The following is a 13,167-nucleotide window of genomic DNA, read 5'->3' as shown; positions in this document are numbered from 1 at the left end:
GCTTGACGTTAGACCATCTATAAATGCACGTCACCTCTTTAACAGATCCACGCTCGGCACTCCCAGGGGAGGAGGTCAGGGAGAGCTCACGTCAGGCAGAGGTGCGGTGGGACTGAAGCAACACGCTTCCTGGAGGCCGAGAACAGGCGGTCGGAGGTCCGAGAGTCACGAGTGCGAGCCGCTCCACCCTCCACGCTCCTGGGGCTCCAGCACCCGCCTCCGCTGCCCTGGCTGCGGTCAACGTGGTGGGGCTTCAGCAGCACGTCCCAGTCCGCTTCAGGGCTCTGAGCCCCACCCCCGGCATTTGGGGCGATGGGCACACACACTGCTGTCCTCCCAGTGCCCGTCTCTCTTCCTCCGGCTTTGCTGGGGGCAGTGCATGTCCCTGGTGATTTGTCTGGTCCTGTCATGACAACCCTGTTCCCTGCCCTCCCGGCTTCCTCTGCAGCTGGGTGTGGCCAGGGGACCCCATTCAGGCAACGGTCAGGCCTCTCGGGGCTCCAAAGGCTGAGTGAAGGGGGAGGGGCGGTGCAGGAGGGAATGTTCTAGGCAGCAGTGGGAGCACCGCCAGCAAGGGCCCTGGTCAGTTTCACGAACACAAGGAGGCCCGAGTGGTCAGAGTGCAGTTGTGGGGGCAGAAGAGGGGCTGGAGGCAGGTGGAGTCAGATCACACAGAGACTGGGGGTAGGCTCCCAGATGGGAGGGGTGACATGGAGGAAGCCCTGGCGTGTCACCCGGGACAGGCGGCGAGACCCGATCCAGGTGGAGCTGTGGAGATGACAGCAGAGGGGAGTAGGACTGTGGGGAGAAGGACCCCACCCTCTGGGCTGCTCTGGGCAGGGGCCCCATGCCCAGAGCAGGATGGGTGGGGCTGGGGCTGGATGCGCTGAATGCCACCCTCTTCCTGACCCTCCCTGAGACCAGGGGTCCCAGCGCCGGGCACCGCTCTGACCCACCCCCATACACCCAGGCCTCTTCTCCTGACCACAAATGTCATCACATCCCCACCCTGCTGTCCCATCAGGGACACTTGGGACACCCCCAGCACCTCACTACAGCCCCCCCACACACACACAATCCCACCCTCTTTGGCCTCAGCCACACTTCCTTACTTTGATTCAAATAAGCCACTACCAGGGGCTTCCCCGGTGGCGCAGTGGTTAAGAGTCCACCTGCCAATTCAGGGGACACGCGTTCGAGCCCTGGTCCGGGAAGATCCCACATGCCGCGGAGCAACGAAGCCCGTGCGCCACAACTACTGAGCCTGCGCTCTAGAGCCTGCGAGCCACAGCTACTGAGCCCGCGTGCTGCAACTACTGAAGCCCGCGCGCCTAGAGCCCGTGCTCCGCGACAAAGAGCAGCCCCCACTCGCTGCAACCAGAGGAAGCCCACGCGCAGCAACGGAGACTCAACACAGCCAATAAATACATAAATAAACAAATAAACAAATTTATAAAAATAAATAAATAAATAAGCCACCATCAGCCTCCTGTCTCAGGACCTTTGCATGTGCTGCTTCCTCTGGCCCAGGATTCTGGGCCCTTTGGGCATCTCAGATCCCGTGCCCCCAGTGTCTTGCCTGGCTGGTGCAACCCACTACCCTCCACTCACCCTGGCATTGGGGCTCCTCCCTTCCCCTGGCTTCCTTCAGAGGAAGTCTCCAGTTCTCCCCACCTAGAAAACACGGCTGAGGGAGAGCTGCAGTCGGGCGGGCTGCCTCCTTGAAGCAAAATGATAGCCAGGGGTTTTCCCAAATAACCTGTCTTAAGTTCTAGCGTCCGCTGCCGTGGGACAGCCCAAGGCGCCCGGACCCAAGCCCCACTTGCCTGGGGGAGGGTCTGAGCGGGGTCTGGCTGGGCACAGCTCCTGCTCTGGAGAAGGTCTCGTCTGGATCCCCGTCCTGACTGCCCAGGCCGTGGGGCCAGACCCTCCCTGTGGGGTCACAGGCTCCCTTCTCCTCTGAGCAGCTGGGGTGTTGGCTTGGGGGCCCCAGCCCTGAAGCCACAGCATCCACAAAGCTGGGTCGGGGGTCACGGCCTGGGGGCGGGGAAGGCTGAGCTGGCGGCAGCGGGACAGGCAGTGTGGGCCGGGGTCTTTTTGGAAACACGTTTATTGCCAGTGAGGAGGGAACGGCAGGAGGCACGATGTCCCCAGGGGTGGTCTCAGGAGGGATTCACGGGCCGCTTGGGGGGCCGGATCCGGTCGCTGATCCAGTCCACGTAACGGGTCACGCGGGTGTAGACGCCGGGCTTGTTGAACTGCCCGCAGCCGTCTCCCCAGCTGATGATGCCGTACAGGTAGGCCACGCCGTTCTTCTCGCAGGCCAGGGGCCCGCCTGAGTCCCCCTGCGCAGAGCGGCCGGTCAGAGCCTGGGGCCCGGCTCAGGAGGCTCACGGCTCAGCTCCTCGACACCCATGAAACAGTCCACCACCCCCTCACCCCAGGCTCCCTCGCCCCAACCCGGAACTTGCCTCCAGAGGGGTCAACCCTCGAGGTGGGCTTACCGAGAGCTTGGGCACAGATGACATGGGTATTTCAAGTAAGGGGGCTGCCCCCCTTCCCCCAACCGCATAGGCAGGGCGCCCTCCCAGTAGTGGGCTGCTGCGGCCCCCTCTCGCCTCCACAACCAGCAGAGCCCTCCTCCATCTGGGTCCCCCCTCCGCCCACCATGTGCACCAGGCGGCCCCGCGCTCCAGCAGACCTGGCAAACCCCTATTCACCCCCTGGGACAAGTGCCAGCGCCCCTTCCTCCATGAAGCCACCCCTGACTTCCCCCAGGGCGCTTGCTGTACCACGTGGTTGAGTGCCGAGCCCCCCCCCCTTTGCCACCTGTGAGTTGTGTGACCTGGGAAGAGTGAGCAGACCTCTCTGGGCCTCAGTCTCCCCACCTATAAAAGTGGGGAGTAAAGCAGCTTCTCTGACTCAGCACTGATGTGCAGACCCGAGGAGCCCTTGAGAAACGGGACACTGGGATCGGCCGATCGCTCGAGCCCATTTGGGAGGACTCTGGGTGAAAAGGGGTTTGTCCTTCGACGTCACGTGGCCAGCCCTGCCCTTGGCTGGACAGCTGGCCCGAGCCTGGGCTTTGGGAGCCGGCCTCTCCCGGGCCTCAATCCCCGCCCCCTGTGAGCAGGGACCCCACTCCTGGCCCCCGGGCCTCCAGCAATAGTGAGCGCCCATCTGGGGGTGCTCCCGGGGCGGCCGTCCCGGCTCACCTGGCAGGCGTCAGACCTGCAGTCGAAGTAGCCGGCGCAGAGCATGTTGGGGCTGACGTCGGCCCCGTACACCTCCGGGCTGCTGCATTTGTGGTCGGCGACCAGGGGGACCAGGGCCTCCCGCAGCAAGCTGGAGTAGCCACTCACATCTGACGGCCGACAGGGGGCACTCAGCCTGGGCGAGGCTTGCGGGGCTGGGCCGCTGCTCCCGGGGGGCACGATGCTGGCCCCTCGCGCCCACCCCACTCACTCTCATCCTGGTGGCCCCAGCCCGCTATCTGGCACTTGTGCCCAGCCGGGAAGGTGCTGCCGGGCTCAGGCAGGCAGATGGGCTGGACGAACTGGGAGCGGACAGCACAGCGCTCCCCCTTCTTCTCCAGCCGGATCAGAACTGGACGGGAGAGAGGCAGGGGGTCAGCCTGCAGCATGGGGGCCCACGATGGGCCGAAGGTGGCTGCTGGGTCACACGGGGTCCAGCCCCACCGGGCAGAGGGGCTGCGGCCTGGGAGGCCCAGGAGGCGACAGGAGGGCCAGCAAGGCTGGCCAGCCAGGGTTTCCTCCAGCCGCGCCGAGGCCACTCGGCCACACCAGCTGCTCTCGCTGCCCTCCCCCCGCCCTTCCCCGCTCTGTCTCTCCTTCCCCTCCCCCTCCCTCCCACCCATCCCCTGAGTGTCTGAGGACCCTCCCCTGCCTGGCACCCACTTCCAGCCTCTCCTGGCTCTGGCCCTGGGTGTGCAGAGCACACAGCACCGGTCCCGAGCCTCACCGAGGTCATGGTCACTGGGGTTGAACACCGAGTACAAGGGGTACGGGATGTACTTCTCTATGCCGAACGTCTGCGTCACGGCCGTCGTGCGGTTGAAGAAGTGTTGGCCGAGCACCACAGAGACACTTTCCCTGGGGGGGCTGTGCAGTGGGAGCTGGTGGCAGCATGACTCTCGGGCCCCTGAGGTCAGCTCGCCCCCTACCCACGGGGACAGAGCATCCGGTAGACGATCCCAGGAGGGTGACGCTGTGCAGGGCCCCCGCCCCCACCAGGCCCTGGGAGAGACCTGAGCAGGGGCTGGGGTGTGGGCCGTAGTGCAGTAGGGAGTGGGGAGCTAGGGCCACAGCCCCCGTCCTGGCAGCACCGCCTCTGAGGCGGCGGCATGAATGACCCTGGGGTGCCTTGTGCAGGTCTAGGTGGGGTCTGCGCTGACATGCACCCACGTTGCTGCGGATCCCAGCTCTGGGCACCGGTTCTGCCCCACGCCCCTGCTACAGGGGCAGGCCTCCTGTGAAGTCACCCGTGGGCCCAGGAGCCTGAGTACTCCCCTCACCCCCCGCACCTGCGCACGAATGCCCTGTCCCACCCACCTCCTCCAGCCCTGCTTGGCCCAGGCCAGGGACCAGGGTGCTGGGGTCCAGCCCACAGGGGACGGGCCCCTCCATCCAGCTTGGCCCTCCCCAGCCCCTCCCTGGACGTGAGCAGAGGATGCCTGCTCCCCTTCTCCAGCCTCTTAACCACCCCCATCCCATCCATACTGGGGAGGCCTCAGGGGTCCTGTTTCACAGGTCGCACAGCGGTCAGCACAGGGCAGGACGTATGCCCACTGCCCCCCACCCCTACGCTGTAGTCCCTGGGGTGACTGATGGGGACTCACCGTCGGACTCTCACGCTGCCAAGCCCCCAGCCCCCGCTCACGTCCCACTCCCTGGGATGCCACTGTCAGGCCCGTTCCCTCCCACTGAACCCTCCCTCAGAGAGAGCCCCCCACTCCCCACGGCAGAGCCTTGTTCTCGTCACAGCCGTGAGGAGCGGGGGACGGGTTGGCCTTTCTTGCCCTGAGCTCGCTGTCCCCCACCCTGGGGTGTGGTAGTGGGCCTCGCACCCCTGACCCTTCCCCCAGCCGCCAGCCCCAGCCGGCCCTCCGCTCCGGTAGCCCGCCGAGTGGGCGGGGCCTCGGGCTCCCTGCGCCCCACGGTGCCACCAGCTCGGTCTGGGCCGGGGGAGCGAGGCCGGAAGGGGCGGGCCCTGCGAGGCACGGGCCACACCCACCACCCTGCCGCGCACGCGCTGGCCGCCCCGCCCCGCCCCTCCCTGAGCGGGGAGACCTGGAGCTCCCGGGGCGAGGACCAGGGCTGCGCGGCCACACGGGCAGGGACAGGGACAGGGACAGCACCCCGGGGCAGGAATGGGGCGGGTCTCGGCAGTCTCCATGCCCAGCACTGGGCTGAGCGCTGAGTCCCACCTCAGTCAGAGGGGCAACGGGGAACGGAGGGACCAAAGGACGGGGTTTACACGGGTAGGTGGCGGAACGTGGGGACACATGGGTGATGGTTAGGACAGGCGGGTGGGTGCGTAGATGGGTAGCGGGTGGAGAGTGGATGATGGGTGTATGGCCGGGTGGGGGAGCGGAGGCCTAGATAGCGGTGGGTGGAGAGGTGGATGGCTTGAGGGATGGCGCAGGGGTCGTGGACACTGGGGCCAGAACCGCTCACCTGTTGGAGAAGCAGTGGGCGGCAGACACCACCCAGCAGGTATGGACAAGGCTCCCGGCACAGAAGCTGTTCCCGATGTAGATGGCGGCCAGCCAGGGGTGGGAGCCGGGCAGCGAGGACGAGCCACCGATGATGCGTGGCCGTAGGAAGCTCCTCTTCTTGTGCCTCTTGCCACAGGTCTGGCGTCCGGCTGGTCCAGCTGCCGCGGGCCCAGGCAGGCTCAGCAGGGCCTCGGTGGGCGGGGGCTGGATTCTGGCAAGGGATCCTGGGAACACAGGTTACCCGCTCACACACCCCGGGTCCCTTCTGCACACCCCAGGCCAGAGAGGGTACTGGCTGCGTCCACCATCCTCAGGTCCCCCGTGGTTCACCTGCCTCCTGACCCAGCCTAGGCAGTTCGTCTGAAAGAGGGTCCCCAGCTCTGCCCCTGTGGGCACATGACTTACTCTGAGCCTCAGTTTCCTCATCTGCAGGATGGTGAGAACCGCACCCAGTCACAAGGCTTTGTGGGAACCAGGGTGGCCTGGCACACCTGGCAGGTATTCGTGTCCTTCCCAGCAGCCTGGGACCCCAGAGCCAACTCGGGATGGTAGAGAGGCCTGGAGCACGGGGCCAGGGGGCGGGCTGGCCTCATGGAGCAGCCCACTGCCAGGGTCTGACTCCAGGGTACTCACATTATCCACGTGCACCCACACTTCCCTGTCTCTGGGGACCGTCCTGGCACAGTGCAGCCCGGCTGGACCACCCAGAGGACCCGGTGACCAGCTCGCCTGCTCTGACCTCTGGTGTCAACCCACTGCGTGGCCTTGGACCAGCCCTGCTCTGGTGAGCCTCAGTTTCCCCATCTCTCCGATGGGGCCGTGGTCCTCCGGAGGGAGGAGGCCTGGCATGCGGGTGGAGTGGGTTGGGCCACGGCGAAACCACGGTGATCTCAGCGGGGGCGGGGCCAGTGCTGCCCCCACCCTGCTGCTTCCCACCCAGCCACTAGCTGCGCGCACCGCAGGCTGCCAGGCGGCAGTACTCCCAGGAGAGCGCGCTGTCCTTCACCACGTAGCACCAGGGCTTCTCGTCCTTGTCCGGGTTCCTGGGGTGCAGGGAGAAGCAGGTGGGCAGGGGAGTCAGTCACGGCTCCTCAGTGACGGATGGGAGGAGAGAGCTGGGGACCCCTAGCTGGGTGCGGCTCCTGGCACTCTGCCCACCCGCACCCCACAGCCTTTGGCCCCTTCTGCAGGTGGTTCCGATCCCTGGCCCTGGGCTCCTCTCGCCACAAAGCCTCCCAAGCCGAGGGGTCAGGACCCAGGGACAGGCCCCGCCCGCCCGGTGCTGACCGGCAGTAGGCGTGGGGCCCCAGGCCGAGGAGGGCCGCGGCGCCCACAGAGTCCACGTGCAGCTCCTGGTAGAGCAGGTCGGAGTTCCAGGCCAGGCAGCTGAGGCCCGAGGCCGCCGTGCTGGCCACGCCTCGGTACTCGGTGCCACTCCCCACAAAGCAGGACTGGGCCGGCACTGCGGGCGGCACGGTGCGTGGTGAGCCTGGGCCCCAGGACGCGGGGCCACGCAGCTCTGAAGTCGAGCGACTCACCAATGTTGCAGAGCCGCCCGGCGTGGTCTGGGGGGCAGGCGCATACAGTGGTCCCGGTGGCCACGATCAGGTGACAGGTGCCCCCATTCAAGCAGGGGCTGCTCAGACAAGCTGGGGGGAGGGCTCAGAAGCTGGGCCTCGAGGGGCAGGGGCAGGGCCTGGCTCCCACCCAGTGCCCATCTCTGGGTGGCCCTGGACGAGCCCCTTCCCTGGGTGGGAGGCCCAGCGATACGGCCCGCCCCCCCGTACCTGTGTGGCGGGTGCCCTGGCACCGGACCTGGCCCCCCGCACACTCGCACTGTTCCACTTGGCCCCGGTGCACGCGGGCCCAGCGATCGCCCACCTCCAGGTACTCGTAGCGGCTCTCGTCAAAGCATTTCCCTGGGGGCAGCACAGTGAGCCGCTGCTCCCCGCGCGTGCGCCTGGCGGCCCCCTGCCCTGCAGCCCCCACCCTGCTCACCCGTGCCGCAGTCCTTGCCAGTGAAGGCCACGGGGCAGGTGCAGTGGTACGACTCGGGGTCCTGGGTGCTGGAGCATGAGCCCCCGTTGAGGCAGGGGCCAGAGGCACATGGGTCCAGGGCAGCTGGGCACACGCAGCAGGGAGGGGTGTGTCTGAGAGCCCGGCCGGGCCTCGTGACTCCCTCCCCACGCCGTGACTCTCGCCACCTTAAAGATGCCCCTACTGAGTTCCGTGGTGTGTACATGCCCTGGGAGTGAGCGCAGGCCTTCCCCCTCCTCACCACATCCTCTGCCCAGCTCTCAGACCCTGGGCAAGTGGGACTCTGGCTCTGCATCCAGCACCCTGAAAGCCCGACCCCCATCAGGCAGCGCAGTCCTTTTCCGTGTGCCCTGGGACCCTTGTAAGCGGGGCTGCCAGCACCACACCCTGCGGACCCCTTGGGCCCCCTCCACGTCCAGGGCTGTTCCTGTGCAGCCGCAGGGTCCAGCCTGACCACCAGGGGGCGCTATGACCCCCGGCAATGGCCAAAGCAGTTATGTGGCCCCCCGAGAGGGCAGGACCTGCGGGGCAGGGTGTTCCCCACTCCCCACTCCTGCAGGCCCCGAGGCCTGCAGTGGGATGAACCCCAAAGCCCCCTCCTGCACACCAGGCAGGACCCCAGCCCCAGGTCAGCTCTGACGCCCCTCAAGCTCACCGCCACCACCGGCCCAGCCCCCTCCTAGCTTGCGCTCGGGCCCAGACCCCCGGCACCCACCTGGGCCCTCCCGGGGGGTGGAAGCCTGCACACAGTAGCCCCAGGCCCTGTCCCGGTCATAGTTGTGAGTCGTGGCACACCTGGGGGTGACGCATGCGGTGACGTGGGGGTCCCAGGCCAGAGACCCGCCCACCGTAACCCCAACTCACGCAGGGACCCACGCTGACCACTCTGGGGCTTTCTCCCATGCACTCCCTCATTCATTCATTCACTACATCTGCTGTGTGCCAGGCTCAGTGTGGAGTACGGAGGGCAGGGAGCGGAAGCGTCTCCAGGGCGGGCACGGGGCACAGGGACTGGGACCCACCACTTCCTGTGGGCGCTTCCCTCTGTAGTGCAGGAGTGGACCATGCGGCCGCCGTAGCGGAAGGGGAACCTGCAGGGCTGCCCGGCCTCGGTGAGCACTGCTGGAGGAGACACGGGGGTCAAGGGCTCCGCGCTGGTCACCTCCCACCCCCATCACATACCCCACTCCCTAAGTGCTGCTGTGTTCCTCCAGACCCCCCATCTAGGTGTAGCCTGCCACCTCCAAGAAGCCTTCCTGACCCACCTGTGCCCCCAGGGCTGCTATTGGAGGGGTCTGCCCTGGGCAGGTGGGTAAGCCCTCCTCCATGGGGTCCCTCTGCCCTGGGTGCTGTCGCTGTGGCTGGGGTCCTGGGGGTCACCGAGGTTATGGGGATCGCGGGGGTCCTGGGGGTCACCGAGGTCACAGGGATCGCGGGAGTCCCAGGGGTCACTGTGGCGTTACATTCTGGGGGTTCCGTTGGGTTCTAGGAAGAGCCGAGAGGCCTGTGATGGGGTCGGTGTGGGATGGACCCCGCTCACACTCAGGCCCTGACTCAGTTTCCATATTGGGGCCCTGAGGTCTTGGCGTAGGGACCAGGGGACACTGGCTCTCCCACGGCCTCAGCTGGACCCTGTCCCCTCCCCTCCCACCGAGTCCAAGGAGTCAGGCTGAGCTGGCTCAGGGTCTGCCGGGCTGGCACCACTGCCCTCCAGGCTCGAACCCTGGGGGTCTGTTCTGGGGGACGGACGAGAGCAGCTGCGAGGCCTTCAGCGGCCCCCCCCGCCCCCACCTCAAACACGTGGACCCAGCAGAGGCCCAGAGAGGCGAACAGTCTCCATGCCCCTGGGTGGGGGCCAGCAGGTTGGATCCCCAGGCCCCCCGTCCCCCAGGCCAGCCCAGCACGCCCACCTCACCCCCGGAAGGCTGGCCGTCGCCATGCTGGGCCCTTCACCCACCCCACACCCTGCCCTGGCCTCAGCCCCAGGACCCAGAGTGGGCACGGAGAGCCCATGATCACAGTGCAGTGGGGTCAGTGCTCACCCTGCCAGCCTGGGGCTGAGCCCCTCGAGGCACCAGCAGCAGCAGCAGCAGGAGCAGGGACAGCCCAAGTGGGGGGCAGGGGCTGGGGACCCAGGCCCAGCGCCCCATGGCTCCTCCTGGGCTGGCGTGAGGAGCAGCAGGAGGCGGGAGCAGAGTGGCCAGGGCAGGTGGGGGTCAGGGCCGCCTGGAAATGATTAACCCTGGCTGCCTCCCGTGCCAGGCCCACACGTTCCCCATGTCTGCTGCCCAACTCACCCTGCCTGAGCCAGCCGGCCCCTCTGGCCTCAGCCATGCTGGTCCTGGACCTGACAATGTCCTCGAGTCTCAGCTACAACACCTCCTCCAGGAAGTCTTCCAGGATGACACGGCAGGAAGGGGCCTGGACCCCCACAGCCCCAGCTTCCGGTCCCTACCTGGCCACAGGGTTGGCCACTGTCTATTTGTGAGCTATACTAACCAGAGCACCTACCCATGCTGAGCCCTTTTGAGGGCCCAGGCCTGGAGCATGGGATGTGGCCCCTGGCCAGCAAGAGGCCAGGCACAGAGAGGAGGGTGTGTGCACCACTGCACACAATGCCCCCTGGGACAGGGACCTCTGCCACCCTCTCTACAGCACTTCTGCCTGTGGCTCCCAGGACGAGCCTGGGGTGGGGCCTCCGGGGGGAGGGGGAGTGGAGCGGAGGAGGTGGGCAATACCAGAGCCCCTTCCTGCTGTCCTAGCTCCCCGCCCCCACTGCTCCTGGACCCGCTGGGGCACCCCCTCAGGAAGCCCTCTCGCCCCTGGGCTTCCCCTCGTAGCCGGGACCACCCGTGCCATCCCGCCTCTGTCCTGGGCTGCCCTCCTTCCCATCCCAAGCCCCGGCCAGGCACCAGGGCCACAGAGACCTGGCTTGAAGTCCTGCCCAGGTCTGTGAACGGACGCTGGGGTGTCGCCCCCCAGACACGGCCACAGTTGCCGCCCCAGCTGGCCCCTGGTTCGTGACTGCAGCTGCAGGCAGAGCTGCCGCGGGAACCTCTTCTGCAATTTGAGGGGCCGCGGAGGCGGCGGGGGTGGTGGTGGTGGGTGGCCCGGTCCCCATGAGTCAGCTCAGCTGCCTGCATGGGGCGGAGAGAAGGGCTGGCCTGGGGATGGGCCTGGCGCTGCAGCTGTCTCACTGTGCACCCCCAAATCGCACTCTCTCTGGGCCCCCGTTTTCCCCTCTGTGCAGACGGAGCAAGAGCAGAAACCAAGTGGGTACCCAGCTTGGCACGCGGTGGGTGCCGGGCCCTCTCTTCCACGCGGGCACCCCCAGCTCAGAGCACAGCTCCCTGGGAGGACCCAGAGCAGCCCAGCGGCCAGGGCGCGCTCAGGCCTAGGGCCCTTCTGACAAACCTGACATGCATCTCGGAGGAGGGAGGGGTGCCGGGGGCCCCTCAGCTGCTCAGCGCCGGGGTTCCGCCGAGGCACCTGGGCTGATGGTGCCGTCTCTATCTGCCCTGCCCACCCAGCGTCACACGGCAGTCCTGCCCGCTGGCCTGGCCTGCTACCCCGTCCCCTCCCGGCTCGCTCAAGCCTCAGGACCCCTGCACAGGCTGACACTCTTTCCCAGGCCTTCTGGGCAGGGCAGTCAGGCTTCCCCTAAGGTGGTCCCTCCAGAGACAGGCCCTGCCAGACCACCTCCCTAAATGAGGCCAAGGGCGGGGGATTGGGTCAGAGTGGCCTGAAGGGTCCCCAGGCCAAGCTCTGCCCCCACCGGCGGCCACCCCAAGAGGAGACCCTGCACCGAGCTGCACGAGGCGCTGTGACGTGGACAAGACCAGGGCCCTGGACGGGGCAGGACCACGTCCCACTGCCCACAGGCTAAGCCTCGTGCCCCGCGAGGCCAGCCTTATTTCCCTGCTCACCTCCGACCTCACCCCCGAGAGCCGGTTCTCCCCAGCCCCCTGCCGATACACGCACAGGGCCACGGGAACAACGGCTCCCTGAGGGCAGGGTCCAGGCCCCAGGACCAGGCACGAGGCCGACGATCTGGTCCTCAAAGACGCTTTATTGCGGGAAGGCTGGACGCCGAGAGGGAGCTGGGGCGGGGGCCAGGGAGCCCTGAGCCAACGCTGGCGAGTGTCCGGTGCCAGGACCCTCCCCGCCCTCTGCTGGTTCGGCCCCCAGGGGTGGCTGAGGAGGCCCGTCCGAGGCCCTCGAGATAGGCTCAGAGGCTCCCTCGGGATCTCTGCTCTCCACGTGTGTGTCCAGGCAGGCGGCTGGGACGCCGGGACGGGAGGGAGGGCCGGCCAGCTGGGTCGGGTGCGCGGGCGGCAGCCTCAGACGAAGGTGGCGTGGTGTGGGCCGGCCTTGGGCTTGGCAGGTCCCCCCAGGACGGGGCTCAGGCCGGGGCGGTCTGATGTCAGCGTCCCGCCGGCCCGTGACCTCCGGGGGCCCGTCCACACCCCCGGGATGCTGCTGCCCGGCCCAGGCGCTGAGCCAGCCACACGGTCCACGTCGACGATCGTGCTGACTGGGAGGCCTCGGCTGCCTCGGGCCCCACCTCCTGCCGCGGGGAGAAGAGAGAGTCTGTCACCCGTCTGCCCACCCTGGGCTGGAGACCCCACCCCACCCTCCTGGCACAGATGGTGGCAACGGGCTCCTGAGACCCCCACGTGCATCCCAGGGACAGGCGACTTCTGACCTGGGGCCCCCAGGCCTGGCGCAGGGAGCCCTCTGCAGTGGGGAGGGTCCCAGGCCGAGGGAGCTGCAGGCTGCAGGGAAGCAAGCTGGGGGAGGGGGTCTGGGGGCGCAGGGCCCAGGTTCCGTGTGGTGGGACCGGCGCGGCCCCTCATCTGTCACGGGTATACCCTGCACCCTGTCCTCACCCGGCGCAGCCAGGACAGTGGGGACGGCCCACCCACTAGGGTGCTGTCCGCCCAGCTGGGGCCCCCTCTGGGGAGAAGCCCGGCACCTGAGCCCCTGCAGCTCCCCACTGACGCCCTGGGGGCATCAGGGGCACCCGCCCCCAGACGACACCGCGCTGCCCCTCGCCAGGGTGGGAGGGGGGAGGGGTGCGTGGCTGTGTGTGGGTTTGCGTCACAGGAAGGAGCACGTGGTGCCCCTCGCTGGGCGCTGAGATGGCGGAGGAGCTGGGGCGGGGGGGGGGGGGGGCGGTCCCAGGGCCCCTCAGCGGGATGCAGCCGCCCCTGGGGTGGGGGGTGGCCGAGGAGGGCCACATGGGGGACGGTCTCGTGGGAAACCTCCCAGCCACCTCCGCTGCGCCTCTCAGACACCCCCACAGCCCGTCCCGCACCCCACTGCGGCTCAGGTTCAGGGCCGGGCCTCCACTCCTCCTCGGGGGGCTGTCCGCAGCCAAGGGGCCGTCAGGG

The 13,167-nt window shown here is 67.8% G+C and overlaps 2 protein-coding genes and 1 long non-coding RNA gene across 8 annotated transcripts in view; 1 reads left to right on the top strand and 2 right to left on the bottom strand.

The window, feature by feature from the left end:
- Positions 1-1,425: 1,425 nt before the first annotated feature.
- On the bottom strand, positions 1,426-10,185 carry HGFAC (HGF activator). 5 transcript variants are annotated; one of them, XM_073804786.1, is made up of 14 exons: positions 9,817-9,926; positions 9,040-9,259; positions 8,797-8,896; positions 8,490-8,569; positions 7,736-7,858; positions 7,525-7,656; positions 7,276-7,386; positions 7,025-7,199; positions 6,695-6,780; positions 5,697-5,961; positions 3,982-4,121; positions 3,466-3,606; positions 3,216-3,364; positions 1,426-2,345 (listed from the first exon to the last, which is right to left on the bottom strand). In XM_073804786.1, the coding sequence occupies exons 1-14, from the start codon at positions 9,922-9,924 to the stop codon at positions 2,163-2,165; spliced, it is 2,013 nt and encodes a 670-aa protein (XP_073660887.1). In that variant the 5' UTR covers positions 9,925-9,926; the 3' UTR covers positions 1,426-2,162. The 5 variants fall into 5 exon arrangements, with proteins under 5 accessions (XP_073660887.1, XP_033712482.1, XP_033712478.1 ...); XM_033856591.2 differs by having other exon boundaries at positions 8,797-8,893; XM_033856587.1 differs by lacking the exons at positions 9,040-9,259; positions 9,817-9,926 and adding an exon at positions 10,072-10,185 and having other exon boundaries at positions 8,797-8,893.
- Positions 7,857-12,159, top strand: LOC141278732 (uncharacterized). The gene is made up of 2 exons (XR_012331833.1): positions 7,857-8,886; positions 8,989-12,159. It is a non-coding gene; the product is annotated as an uncharacterized lncRNA (long non-coding RNA).
- Positions 11,829-13,167, bottom strand: part of RGS12 (regulator of G protein signaling 12) — a 118,270-nt gene continuing 116,931 nt past the window's right edge. For both annotated transcript variants that reach the window (XM_033856582.2, XM_033856583.2), the window contains one exon: positions 11,829-12,341. In XM_033856582.2, the coding sequence (XP_033712473.1) occupies positions 12,115-12,341 (227 nt within the window). In that variant the 3' untranslated portion in view covers positions 11,829-12,114. The remainder of the gene's footprint in view (positions 12,342-13,167) is intronic.

The sequence above is a fragment of the Tursiops truncatus genome, chromosome 5 (genome assembly GCF_011762595.2).
Source record: "Tursiops truncatus isolate mTurTru1 chromosome 5, mTurTru1.mat.Y, whole genome shotgun sequence".
In the NCBI taxonomy this organism is placed as follows: domain Eukaryota; kingdom Metazoa; phylum Chordata; class Mammalia; order Artiodactyla; family Delphinidae; genus Tursiops; species Tursiops truncatus.
The sequence above is the reverse complement of the archived record's forward strand: the minus strand, read 5'-3'. Positions and strand labels throughout refer to the sequence as shown.

Excerpts from the sequence above, each read along its gene's own strand:
- HGFAC (XM_073804786.1), bottom strand. The coding sequence starts at position 9,924 with ATGGGGCGCTGGGCCTGGGTCCCCAGCCCCTGCCCCCCACTTGGGCTG. Across the intron at positions 8,570-8,796 it reads GGAAGCGCCCACAGGAAGTG|GTGTGCCACGACTCACAACT; the intron begins GTGGGTCCCAGT and ends CGTCACCCCCAG. Across the intron at positions 6,781-7,024 it reads GGGCCCCACGCCTACTGCCG|GAACCCGGACAAGGACGAGA; the intron begins GTCAGCACCGGG and ends CCTGCACCCCAG.